The 14920-nt window shown below is 36.1% G+C and overlaps 1 protein-coding gene across 1 annotated transcript in view; it reads left to right on the plus strand.

Annotated features, from left to right (window-relative positions):
* The window catches only part of SEPTIN7 (septin 7), a 113360-nt gene that overhangs the window by 36574 nt on the left and 61866 nt on the right, over nucleotides 1–14920 (plus strand). Inside the window, exon 2 of the mRNA XM_079710958.1 lies at nucleotides 3371–3473. Coding sequence (XP_079567084.1) covers nucleotides 3371–3473 — 103 coding nt within the window. The remainder of the gene's footprint in view (nucleotides 1–3370; nucleotides 3474–14920) is intronic.

Genomic DNA, 14920 nt, shown 5'->3' on the forward strand with positions numbered 1-14920 from the left:
TCATCTCTCTTTGCATCCATACCATCTAAATTCAGTATACCCTTTCTTTCTTGGACTATTGCAGTAGGCTCCTTACTAGTTTTCTTTTTTTTTTTTTTTTTCTGTACGTGGGCCTCTCACTGTTGTGGCCTCTCCCATTGCGGAGCACAGGCTCCGGACGCGCAGGCTCAACGGCCATGGCTCACGGGCCCAACCGCTCCGCGGCATGTGGAATCTTCCCAGACCGGGGCACGAACCCGTGTCCCCTGCATCGGCAGGCGGACTCTCAACCACTGCGCCACCAGGGAAGCCCCTTACTAGTTTTCTTATTTCCATTTCTTCTCTTAGCAGTAAGAGCTATCTTTAAAACACAAATCAGGTCAGGTCACTTGCCTATGTAAAACCCTCCAGTGGCCTCCTATCATGCCTAAAATAACATCCAAATTTCTTACTTTGGCTGGGTACCACATGATCTGGCCCCTGCCTGCCTCCCTGACCTCATTTTTAATCACTTATCCCCTGGTCGACTACTTCACCTCATTGTAGTTCATGTACCTTCTTTTTGTTCCTGAAAGTACCAAGTTCATCCCCACTTTAGGGCCCATTCCTTAGCCCTAGAATGCTTTTCTCCCTTTTCTTAATTCAGTCTCCTAGTTGTGCCTAAGACTGTTGTAGGAGTTGAGGATAAAGCAATAAGTAAGACACAGGGGTAGATGGAGGTGTTTTTCTTACACCTTTTGTATGGTGGGTTCCTTGAATATGTAACCTAAAATATTTTCTCTGAAACTTCTTCAGCTCTCCCAGATGGCTTCCTCTTTTTGATGCCACAACTTATGTAATTCATTTAATCTGTACCATGATGGAGTTTACATTTTAGTTGGAGGTAGGGTGGGTGGAGATCACAATAAACAAGATTTGTAAAATGTATGTTAAATGGTGGTAGCTAAAGAGAAAAACATAAAGCAGCAGAGTGCTGAGATGAGGAATGGGTTGTAATTTTAGATAAGGGTGATCAGGGCAGTCCTCTCTTTGAAGGTGACATTTGAATAATCATCATCATCTGTTCTAGGTTGTGATATAACTCATAGATTTCTTCAATATACAATAAAGACATACCCTTTTTAAAGACATTTTGTCCAAGGATAGTCTGTTTTCTTCTCTATGCTATATTATTTGCCTTTCAGTTTTTATAGGTCACATTTACTTCATCTTTCCATTTGTTACTGCTTGCCATCTTTAGCTTCCTTCCCTCTCCTGTATCTACAAGTTTGCATTTCTTCCAGTTCTTAACTTTATTTTAATTACTTGAAATATAGCACTGTATAAAGATTTTAACTAAAACATTGGCATTTATCTGAAGTGGACTGTCTTAATCCAGTGACTGACAGAGCAAAATTGTATGAAATTTACATTTTTTTCTTCTTGGGATTTAAATTTGGTCCCTGTATATCTTCTTGAAACATCATACTTTACACTTTTTTCACCATTTCTTGTAAGACTTCAAGTACAGGGCATAGTAATTGTTCTTTATAAAAAGATAGGGCTTCCCTGGTGGCGCAGTGGTTGAGAGTCCGCCTGCCAATGCAGGGGACACGGGTTCGTGCCCCGGTCCGGGAGGATCCCACATGCTGCGGAGCGGCTGGGCCCGTGGGCCATGGCCGCTGGGCCTGCGCGTCTGGAGCCTGTGCTCCGCGAAGGGAGAGGCCGCAGCCGTGAGAGGCCCGCGTACCGCAAAAAAAAAAAAAAAAAAAAAGATAGGAGGCCTCTGATTCTGTGTTTGATCAGGAGAGCTGCTGAAATAGATTAAAATTCACTGGGCCTTATATCCGACAAAAAATATTACCTTGAGTGAGTAGAAAAGTCTGCCTTCAATTTATTTGTAATTTACCTCTAATTTGTTGAGTTACATGTAAGTAACTTTCATTTTTTTCCCTCTGTCTTTTACTATGTTCCAATGGATTTCTCTCTCCTGTTCGACTGAATGATTCTTGGAATTCCTCGTTTACTGTTCCTCTGTGGATCTGTCTGTTGGAATCTGGAACACTGGAATGATGGAAATGTGTTCTTTACAAAGTAGCTGTGAGTATGCTACATAATTTATAGAGAGGCTTTTTTCTGGTCTAAGTTAAATTTCAGTTATAGTTGGATGAAATATGAACCAAGGAAGCCTTAAATTTAATGCATATTCTTAGCTCTGCACGTAGTAGGCTTTCATATATTTGACTTTAAAAATTCTCATCAGTATCCTAACTAGTATATTTAAAATTAGCCTTTCAATTTAATTGGCTTACTTATCTTCTCAATATTTGTCTTAAAAATTAGTTCATATGAATTTTAAAAAAGGTAAAAATATTATGGATGGAATATTTAGTTACATATGTGATGCTAGTAAGGAATGCAGATTGCTGTTCTTTGTTAAATCCAAATGTATTGAATTAGTACTTTGATCCCATATAAGTTTTTTGGATGAGAATTTAAATGTGGCAAAATCTTTAAGAAAAATGTGTACCTCTTAGGAATATTTTGCCATTATATTTTAATGAATGAATAAGACCTACCCCTAAGTAAATTAATCAGTAAGACTACTCACTCAGATGGTCTGAACTATGGACAGTGTTTCTCACCAATGGGTAAGTTGAAAATCAGACTGATTTACTATGCCAATTTAGAAGTAGATTTCTTTGAATTACTCATGAAACGTATTGAGTTCATCAAAGAATCAAAAACCACACAGAAAACTGAATTGAAATTTACTTTAAAATCTGGATAAATCTGATGTTCCTGATGATAGAGGCAGCAGGCTCATGTAAATACCTTGAAGTGACATAATTGGACCTAGTATAACAGCTTGAAAGATAATGTTACTGATTGACATTGATCATGAGAGCTTTTAAGAGTTGATGAAAAATTTTAAACTCCACGTTTTGATTTTATTTCATGAATAAGAAGATAAATTTCAAGAAACTCCTGCCTCTGGTAATTAGTATGAGCAAAGGGGATGATTAAAAGAGTCCTTAATATAATTTTAAGGGGATTTGAATTTTTATTGTGAAAAATCCTTTGTTTTTTTTTTAGTTGATTGGTCAGAATCTTATTATTAGTAACTTACTATAAATTGAAATCTTTGCTCTGAGGCAGGTTTCTTTAATTTTTATTTTATTCCCTTGGGTTTTTATAATTGTCTATTGTCAGTCAACTTGTGCTCAATTCATTTTGTCCATTTCTGCAATTAACTAATACTTTTATTGGTAACACTGTAAAATCAGTTTGATTCACCATGAATAATAGTTTATATAGTTTTCTAAAAATAGGTTAATGAAGGGAATTTGAAATGTGTGACAGAAGTGATTTGTTGATATATGAATAACTGGACTCCTTTTGCTTTTCTCAGCAACAGAAGAACCTTGAAGGCTATGTGGGATTTGCAAATCTCCCGAATCAAGTATACAGAAAATCAGTGAAGAGAGGGTTTGAATTCACACTTATGGTTGTGGGTAAGATATGATTTCTCACTAAAATTGAGTTTTGATATGTTTCCAACTATTAATGAACTCTGAATGATTTGAGAAAACAATAGCCCAAATAACTGCAGGGATCATGTGTTATATTTTCTTTTGTTATGCGAATACATTTTAAAATTTAACTTGATGGTGTAATAGGATTTCAGTATTTTCTTGCCTCTTTCTTGTAGATGGCACAGTTTTGGAAACTCAGTAAAAGTTGAGAAGGGGGGGATGTAGTGGTTGAATAGAACGCTGGAGAAGTTCTCTTCAATTGATGATGCTACAAAAGGAAATAGCATCTGGTGGTTACTTATTACTCCAGGATAATTTTTTTTTTTTTTTTTTGCGGTACGCGGGCCTCTCACTGTTGTGGCCTCTCCCGTTGCAGAGCACAGGCTCCGAACGTGCAGGCTCAGCGGCCATGGCTCACGGGCCCAGCCGCTCCGCGGCATGTGGGATCTTCCCGGAGCTGGGCAAGAACCCATGTCCCCTGCATCAGCAGGCGGACTCTCAACCACTGCGCCACCAGGGAAGCCCCAGGATAATTTTATTCTCTGGCTCATATAGTGTAGTGAAGCCATATCACATGAGTGTTTAACTTAAACATATGTTCTCTGAATTTGAAAAAGAAGGATGGGGTAGAGGATCATAATCATGCAAATGATTACCCTGGGAATTCATTCATTAAGTATAAGCCCTGGAATTAGTGAAATATGATGACTCTCCTTGTTCTTTAGTTCACTCTCATTTTTCTCATGAGTGTGTTTTATCCTGTGAGCACCTTTCCCTGCCTGTAGTCCATTTTAATAGATTGTCAAGGCTTATTTTGACTGTAGGTTGGTAACATAATCATTATATATGCAAAAACACTTTACCATGTATAAGGTTAGTTATCTTAAATAACAATCTTAAATGACTTTATAATATTTTCACCTCATATAGGCTGACTTTATAACCTAGCTCCTCAGTTTGATGCAATTTTGTTGTATTTCTCTATTTGTTTTAGGTAAAAGGTAAAAGGCAGAATAGTGGATTGACTATCCATGACAGAGAAAATTGAGTTGATGCTGGACCTTTATGTACTGTGCATTAAATTTTGCTAATTACATTCAACTCCTGGTATTTTTATTTTGGTGTTGAATTAGATTAATTGAATTAGGTATGAAATACCCCTTCATTGAAGGGAAGAATATTTTATCAACTGACCAGAGTGTTTTACCTGAGGGTAGGTTTGTGGCTGTTTGGAAATATCTACATTGTAATAGTTCATAGTTAAAACATGGTGGTACAAAGTCTGCAAACTTGATACTTGGTAGAGTTGGTTAACTTGTCTGTCTCTGGTTGAGTAAGAAGCATAGTATACCTAGCTTGCAAACTGGCTGGTGTAGACCAGAGGTGTGGGTCTAAATAGGTGGGTAAAATATGCAGGACATACCTTTTCTTCCATAGATTGGTAACATAATCATTTTATGTGAAGAAATACTACATCTTACCTTTACTATGTAATGTTAGTGATCTTAAATGACAAACCGTAGACAAATATAAGATCATTTTTTAATTTGTAGAAAACTTCCTAGGTGCATTAGGAGAACCATAGCAATTTCCAAAAAAATTTTAATATTAAAAGTTAAAGAATAACTTCTTGAATATATACTTAGTAGAGTAATATCTGGGGGTCTAGGCCAGATATTTGGTTTGAAATCTCTGTGACATTTGTCCAGATGAAATAGTTAATAACCAGCTGATCTTGATTTTTAGAGTAAATACACAATCTCTGAATGTAACTTATTTGTTTTTCTGGTCAGTCCTTTTGTCAACTACAGCTTTTGTTTTTCTCTTCTTTGATAAGACTTCAACTGTGGATAAAGGAGAATGGGTGTTAATATTGTTATTCTGTTATCCCCACTATACCTTGAACATTACTGTTTAATTAGTTATCTTTGTATAGACTTGTTGAGTGCAGGGTCTAAATCTTTTCATCTACATAGTTGCAGTGTATAACACATAAAAGTCACCTTTTGGAACTTCCCTGGTGGTCCAGTGGGTAAGACTCCGTGCTCCCAAGGCAGGGGTCCAGGTTCAATCCCTTGTCAGGGAACTAGATCCCCCACGCATGTCGCGACTAAAACTTTGCATGCCGCAACTAAGAAGTCCGCATGCTGCAGCCAAAAAGATCCTGCATGCCACAACTAGGACCCGGCGCAGCCAAAATAAATATAAGTAAATAGATAAATATTCTTTAAAAAGTCACCTTGTAAGTAAATATTTAATACATTGTTTTTCAGACTTTAGGCCAAATCTAACAATATTGTTTGTAAATCACAGAAAGCTAAGACTTACCATACTTTAATATTCTTGACTTAGAGACTGCAAGCTATTCCTTATGAGCTAAGTCCTCATATTTGAGATTTATGCTCAGAGCAGCTTTGGTTCTTATAACAATTCTTGGTTTGAGACTTATACATTGATACAAACTGAGAATCTATATTTAACAGTTGATTTCTTTATCTCTTTGTCCTTTGTTGGGAAACCTTTATCCAGGAACCTTGCTCTCCAAGCAATATTTAGTATTTACTTGAGTGACTTTTTTGTATAAAAGAGACATAATTTCTTTTCCCATATTTTCTTCCCTAAAGGAGCTAATAATTTTTATGACAATGTAAAGTATACATAAAAAGATAAGTAACGTTTTTAGTAAGTAAATATGTCAGTAGAGTCATACAAAAATTAAGAGCCATAGATGTTTAAAGGTATAGGAGAGCTTTTCCCTGGTTCCCTGGTTGGAATTATTATTGCCTTACTTGAGAAAGAGGTATTAGGGCAGATTTTTGAAGAATAGAATTGGGATAGACATTGAGCGGGCAGTCCAGTTGGGAAAACAATAACCAACCCCTACATAACTTATTATGTGCCAGGGAATATTTCAAGTACATAAAGTACTGATACTTTATTATGTAACTCATACAGTCCTTAACAATAACCCTATGATGTAAGTATTATATTATTGTTATCTCCTTTTTAGAGATGAAGAAACTGAAGCATGGAGATGTTAGGTTACTTGCCCATGGTCACACTGCTAGCAAATGCCAGAACCAAACCCAGTCTGTTTCTCAGTCTGGTGTGTTCTTAGGCACTATGCAGAGGCTCATTTGGGAATACTGGATATAGTGCAGAGTTCAGTAGAGTGCGTCCAGTATGCCTTGAACTTGTATGATTCCAACTAGATACTGTTTTCCCTAAAAAAATTAAAAGAGACAGAGGGCCATACAGAGACAAAGAGGAAATGAATGAGAATTTTAGAGAAAAATAATGCAAGCATTTTTTTCTGCCATTCTACTGGAATGAGTGCCTGTCCTAGGGTAGGCATGGTGGGAGAGGTGAATTCTCTGTTCCCCCAGTCATTTTCAGCTTCCACATACTTTTTTTTATTTTTATTTTTTTTTTTTTTGTGGTACGCGGGCCTCTCACTGTTGTGGCCTCTCCCGTTGCGGAGCACAGGCTCCGGATGCGCAGGCTCAGCAGCCATGGCTCACGGGCCCAGCCGCTCCGCGGCATATGGGATCCTCCCAGACCGGGGCACGAACCCGTATCCCCTGCATCGGCAGGCGGACTCTCAACCACTGCGCCACCAGGGAGGCCCCCACATACTTTTATAGTATGAGCATCTCACCTTGCTGAGTTAGTCTAGGTGCCTTAATATAAACTAGTTACTTCTTATGTGCTCAAAGAAACAGGTATCTGTTTTAGTGCAGGAAGAAAAACAAGTTATCAGTTTATATGTAATTGTGCATTATGGATGATATATTGGGGGGGCAGTTCAATATTAATTTGCACTGCATGTTGATTTTAGGATCTGACCCCAAAGTGGTAACTTTATAATAGTTGGAAATAAGGCTGGAAGGGTAGGCTAGCCTAAAATTTGAAGACATTCATTGCCTTCAGGATAAAAAGATTGGAATTCTTGATTTTGACTCTTTATTTGAAAATTTACTTTAAAACCCAGTGTCAGACATATCAGATAATGAAGACAGTTAGGTCTCTAATTCAGCAAATGTCAAACCTATTCGGGCTTGGAATTTGAAAATCGTTTGTGTGCTTCTTAATTTTTGCTCTGAGAATAAAATGTTAATTGTAAAATCTTGATTTTACTAGAATCTTTCAAAGAGGTAGAACTCAGAAAGATTGTAGATTGCTTTATCTGACCAGAAAATAATTTGAAAAACAAGTGGCATTAAGTCTATTATTTTGGGTTCTTTGAAGATAAAATACACAGTTCAATCATTTTTATAGTATTAAGCTTTGCTAAATTTTTGTAGCAGAGGTTTTCTTTATTGTCATAATGTATTCGACATATATCAAATGTCTTTAGTAGCGCTGGCATTTCTGGTTTTTTTTCGGTGGAAGGGAGCTTAGAATATGGTGGTTTAGCCATTTTTGGGATTCAGAGTTTATCATAATGTGTTTTTGTTTTTTTTTTTTGCGGTACGCGGGGCCTTTTACTGTTGTGGCCTCTCCTGTTGCGGAGCACAGGCTCCAGACGCGCAGGCTCAGCAGCCATGGCTCACGGGCCTAGCTGCTCCGCGGCATGTGGGATCTTCCTGGACCAGGGCACGAACCCGTGTCCCGTGCATTGGCAGGTGGACTCTCAACCACTGCGCCACCAGGGAAGCCCTATCATAATGTGTTTTTGTGTATGACTTATTAGTAGAAGTTTAGGAGGTATTTAGTCAGTGATAGGATATACAATGACAGTCATAGATAATTTTCTCCCACCTTTTTGTTGGTATTTGAAGTGATGTATTGATAATAACATCCAGAGTTAGTTGAAGAAATTGAAAGTAATATTGGCCATTTTGTATCTAAGCTGTTGGGCATTTAATGGAATTATGTTTAAGCCTGCAGTTAAGATATGTTGGATACTTGAAATACTTTGAGTAATATTTTAAAATTTTCTTCCCTGAGCTCTGTATTTTTATTTTACTTCTAGTGATAAAAGTAATTTAACCAATGATGATTGCACGACATTGTAAATATAGAAAAACCACTGAATTGTACACTTTAAAATGGTGAAATTTATGTTTTATGAATTTTATTTCAAGTAATTTAGTCAAAGCAGAGAGAATTTAGGGGGGAAAATCACATACCTACTATTTAAAATTTTTGGATTCCTTCTAGGTTTTTCATCTGTATATTTTAAAAAGTGCTTTTGTAATGTAATTGTGTTTCATTGTAGAAATTAGAAAAAGCAGAAGAGCGAAATGAAAATATTACCAAAATCTGTCATCCAGTGGTAACTCTTAAGCATAGAAACATACAGTATTCTTGTTTGTATGTATCTGTAATGTTTTGTGATTGCCTTATAAAATTTAGCAGTAAATTATGATCATTTTTTTGATGTTAGACAGTCTTTGATAACTTAGTTATGGTCGAGTTGTAGACTTTATTGGCTTGTGTAGGTTGGGTATACCAAAATTTGCCATGTTGTCCAACATCAGTATAGTTACAAGTAAACATGGTTGTAGTTATATCTGTCCTTGCATTTTTATTTACTTCTTTAGGATAAAGCTTTGGAAGTTTGAATTGCTGCGTGTTTGAATGTTTATGCATTGTTTTAAGGGTTTTAATACATAATACCAAATTGCCCTAAGATAGGTTGTGTACCATTTTTCACACTAACCAGGTGTTGACAGCATATTGCCAACAGTGGATATTATAGTGTTTCTTTGCCAATTTAATGCCTAAAAATTGGTATCTTATTTTCATCTGTATAGTATTGTTGCTGGTTAAGTTATTTTTAAATCATTTGTATTTATCTTTGGTTTTATAAATCATATATTCTACTTTAATTTTAAAAACTATGTTCCTTTTTTCCTTAATGATATATAGATACTCTAAGGTTATTATTATTGTTGTTGTTGTTCAGTATTGACACTTTTTCCCAGAATTTTTTCTGTGTCGTGTTTCATATTAACTTGATTTTTATATTGTCCGTGTAGTCTTTTTTCTTATGGCTTTTGTCCTTGATGTCTGCCTGCTTGATTCAAGCTTGTTAGGGATTCCACTGTATTTAGGTATATAGACTAAGGTTTAATTTTTTTATTTTGAAATTTAAATCCATGTGGATTTTTTTGATGTGAGATATGAGACAGGACTCTGATGTTTAGTTTACCTTATTTTATTATTTAAAAAAAATATTTATTGAGTTATTTGTAGCGAGGTGGATGGACCTAGAGACTGCCCCACAGAATGAAGTAAGTCAGAAAGAGAAAAACAAGTACCGTATGCTAATACATATATTTGGAATGTAAAAAAAAAAAAAAAATCGTTCTGAAGAACCTAGGGGCAGGGCAGGAATAAAGACGCAGACATAGAGAATGGACTTGAGGACACGGGGAGGGGGAAAGCTGGGACAAAGTGAGAGAGTGGCATGGACATATATATACACTATCAAATGTAAAATAGATAGCTAGTGGGAAGCAGCTGCATAGCACAGGGAGATCAGCTCGGTGCTTTGTGTCCACCTAGAGGGGTGGGATAGGGAGGGTGGGAGGGAGAGGCAAGAGGGAGGAGATATGGGGATGTATGTATATGTATAGCTGATTCACTTTGTTATACAGCAGAAACTAACACACCATTGTAAAGCAATTATACTCCAATAAAGTTGTTAAACATTTTTTTATTTATTAGGCTGCGCCGGCTCTTAGTTGCGGCATGCAGGATCTTCGTTGTGGCATGTGGGATCTTGAGTTGCGGCATGTGGACTTCTTAGTTGCAGCAAGAGGACTCTTAGTTGGGGCATGCATGCGGGATCTAGTTTCCTGACCAGGGATCGAACCCAGGCCCTCTGCATTGGGAGTGCTGAGTCTTATCCACTGGACCACCGGGAAGTCATCCCTTACCTTATTTTTTAAATGGTTAATTAATCCTCCCAAAACCATTTATTACAAGCTTTAAGTTCAAAGATACATGTGTTTGGTTGGTTCTCTTTCTCAACCTTTGGTTTAGTTCATTCTGCAGTTCTTCCTATATAAATACTACATTACATGATTACAGTTATAAATTACAGTAATTATGTTGTTACTTGTTTGGGAAGATTGCTGGAGTTTGTTTATTTAGGGAGATAGGCAAATAAGTAAACAGTATATAAAATAATTACAGATTGTATTGTTTTCTAGGAAGGAAGTAAACATGGTGGGATCTGTTTAGGGCGTCAGGGAAAATGTGCGTCTCTGAAAAGGAGGCTTTTCCTTAATAATACTTGAAATGCATGAAAATTAAGAAATACTAAAAAATAAATAAAAATGACTTAGCAAGAGATAATTATCATTAACATTTTGCTATATTTATCCTCAATATTTTACTTTTTTTGACAGCTGCATATTTCCAACTGTGGCTATCTCAAATTTTAGCCTCTCGTTTGACATTTGAATGATTTGTGTGCTTAATTTCTTAATAATGCTGCAGTAAAAATTTTAGAGAATGGAAACTTTGGTCAGTGTTTTAACTGTGATGTTTAATGACTACATTGCATTCTAATTTGTGACTGAATATATCATAGTTCTTGTAATTTATTTCTCCACTAATGAACATTGTTTGTTTTTAACTTGTTAAAAATGACATGGGGCCTCCCTGGTGGCGCAGTGGTTGAGAGTCCGCCTGCCGATGCAGGGGATACGGGTTCGTGCCCCGGTCTGGGAGGATCCCATATGCCGCGGAGCGGCTGGGCCCGTGAGCCATGGCTGCTGAGCCTGCGCATCCGGAGCCTGTGCTCCGCAACGGGAGAGGCCACAACAGTGAGAGGCCCGCGTACCACAAAAAAAAAAAAAAACAAAAACAAAAAAAAACAAAAAAATGACATGGCGATAAAGATCTTTTAACACACATTATTTGTGTATGTATTGGGAGTAGAGGTCAGTATCATTGTTTGTTTATAATCCCTGAAGTAGGATTACTATAGCAAAGTGTTTGAATATTTTGTGGCTCTTGACATATATTGGCAAATTGTTTTCTTAAAAGTTTGCACTGCTCTGAACAGCAATAAAAAGGAATCAAGTACTGATGCATGCTGCAAAATGGGTAAAATTTGAAATCACTATGCTAAGTAAAGGAAGTCAGGTGCCAAAAAAAAAAGTTTGTGCTACTAAATATTTTTTTAAAAGGGAAAGTATATTTTGCCTGAATTTTAGGAGATTTATGGTATATTTGAAGGTGAGGATATTCCATTTCATCTATGCTGTAACTGTTTATAGATGCTTGAGGGGAGAATGTAAAGATAGATGAAGACACTGTAAGGGAATAGTAGAAGAGGACAAAAGTGTGCAAGTTAACTACATCATGAATCATTAATGTGATAATTTCCCAGTTTCATTTAGTAGGTTTAAGAAAAAAGTCATTCAGTGTGATTTTTAAAATATATATAGGTTAATCCTTAAATTATAATTTTTAATCTATTTTTGCTTTTCATTCATATTCTGTCTTTGAAAATAGACCATTTAAAATACTCTAATGTTAAAAAACACAGCCACCCTTTAACAGCCTTTCTGAGAGCCCTCAGATGAACTCCATAGTATGTGGGCTAAATTAAGGAAGAGAGGGTGAGAATGCTGATTCTTTTGCCATAAGAAAATTGTCCTCTTGATATGGAATATACTCTCAAGATTCATTGTGAAGGTGGACTGAAAAGTTAGGAAACATTTGTTGATTTTAATTAGCTAGACTTAGGTACAAATATGAGAAGGTTACATAGTCTAAAAAGACTGGGCACTGTATGCAAAGAAAGGTGCTTAGGACTTTAAAGACTAGGTAATAAAGGGAGCAACTTCTTTACAGATAGAAATAGAATTTTCACACAGGAGATTATTGTGTGGTTTTCCTCTTGGTTTGGCAGACTGCTCTTTCTTGATCCTTAAGAGGCAGTTTCTCTAAATCTTCTTTAATCTAAGGCATGGAGATCACATACTATTGTTGGTCAAATTGGTCCATCCTTTTCCTAGGTAGTTCTATCACATGTCTCGGAAATACAGTTTTAAATATGAAATTGTCTTACTGTCTCTTCTTCCTAGCTATGATTACAGACAGCCCAGTACCACAGGAAGTCAGAATTTCCCCTTCATAGTCTTAGTCCACCAAAACAAGTCCACTCTCCAAAGCATTTGTAGACTGAGTTTTTTTCTGTGTTAGGAACCAGGTTTACTTTGTCCCAAAGCAGGAAGTTTTCTCTCATTACTTTTTTGGGTGCCCAGCTGGTGGATTTTGTTGGCAAGATAGTTTTAGGCCAATAATCATACTTGTTTCACCAATGTAATACAGAACCTCAGAATTATTTTAAAGGTCAGAAAGTTATAACCTGCCTCCCATGAAAGGCCTTGCAAAGGTGGTTGAAATTGTTGATGTTGTTAATTTTACCCCAATTTTATTTATCAATAAACAGAAACATATTTTAAGTATATAATTTTCATGCATTTACATGAGTCCTTTTGACATATTTTACTATATAGGAGTAATAATTTAAAGCAGTGCCTAAGATACTGAAGACTATGGACCTGATTTTTTAGGGGAAACAGGGTGAGTAAATGGGTTCAGTGACTGAACTTCCTGAAATGTAATTGAGATTTTTATCATGTATTTATTTTCTGGGGAGACATTGCATATTTAGATTCTCAGAGGGGTTGTTATTCACCTAAAAATTGAGAACTGTAGGTACAAAGTATTTTATGTAATTGGAAGTATGTGGCATTGATTTATTGTGATTCTTGTGCTGAAATAATGTTTTAATTAATTTTGTAACGTTTCTGAACACAAAAGTTACAATTACAGTATACAGCTTTTTTTCCCCTGAAACATTTGAAATGCGTGATCCGTCATTGTCCCCTAAATACTTGTGTATTTCTCTTCCTCAAGAATCTTCTTGGACATAACCATTAATGTACCATCAAAATCAGAAAATAGCAAATATATGTTTGTATACATCCATACGTATATGTAGACACACACCCACATATATACTTTTATATCTATAGTACATCTGCATCTATTATGTATGTTGAAAATCATTAAGTTCACACTGATATCTCCAATTTCAGTTCATCACCACAGTGGTCGTTCTACTTTTCATCTTTTCTCTAGTTGTAACATCCTTCTGATGGTGAGAAATCATTATCCTTAATACGTTTACTTTTTTTTAATTGAAGTATAGTTGCTGTACAATATTATATAAGTTACAGGTATACAATATAGTGGCTCACAATTTTTAACTTAATATGTTTACTTATTTGATCAGTTCCCCTGTATGTTAACTAATTTTCTGCCATGTCCCCCAGGCTTTTCTCTTCCTCTCTCTGATGGAGTATCCCTATCCCTACTCACCCCTCTCAAGTGCTCTGACACCCTGTGGCAGGCCACTCTTCTCATGCAGTTGTCCTCCTCATCCTTTTTTGGGTTCAGGCCTTCTCCCAGACCCCCTTGGAAGCTGTCCTTATCTTACAGACTCTGACACCCTGCTCTGGGCCACTGTGGCTCTCCCTCCAGCATGTTCACCTGCCATTCTCAGCCTCAGATAATGATTTCTGGACTGAATTTTCAGGAAGGAAAGTGGAAAGAGAAAGAGCTGAAATAATTTTGAAGTGTTTAAAGACTAATATTTAACTGTATTATAGAGTTAACTGGCATATGACTAGAGGAACTAATTTGATTTTTTTATTCTTATGTTAAAAAAAGTAAAAAAAAAAAAAAAGATAAAATTGTAGTTTGGGGCTTCCATAGAAAAAAATGACTAAATGGAGATAAAACTCTGGAAAAATTTAGCCTGGAAATGAAAGTTATTTGCAGGTGTGTATAGTGTTGTAGAGATACCATTGGTTACATTTACATATATTTTGACAAACTGAGTTTGTAAAACTTTTGGGTGGCCTCCAAATTTATTAATAGCTGAGACAAATAGGTTAATATTTAGAAGGAAGAAAGCTTTTGACTTTGGGGCTCTGTTCTTACACTGCCTAGAACTCTCAAGCAAGTAGATGATAAACACAAGGTAATTGTGCATGTCAAGGAATCAAATGTGTAGCATAACTTGTGGTTCATTCTTAACTAACTCAAGTTTTTATGATAGAAGACTGAATTATTTATTATGTTACAAGTGGTAATATTTATAGTAATAACATAATAATATTTCCATAGAATTCCTGTCATGGTCCTGAGAATAGATTTTAACTGAATGATCAGTAATTCAAGTGACACACACTGATCAGCAGTAAAGTGCTAAGAGTTATAAACTAAGCTAATGATATAAAAATGAAAAAGACCTCTTCAACTCTCAGAGGTATTTCCTGGGAAACACACACTACTAATTACAATTTAATTTAATAAATCTTTCAGTAGTGTAGATTTAACATGCCATGTAAAGAGGGGAGTTATTATATGGGCTTAATGGGGAAAACATC

This window comes from Hyperoodon ampullatus (assembly GCF_949752795.1).
Source record: "Hyperoodon ampullatus genome assembly, chromosome: 9".
NCBI lineage: Eukaryota > Metazoa > Chordata > Mammalia > Artiodactyla > Ziphiidae > Hyperoodon > Hyperoodon ampullatus.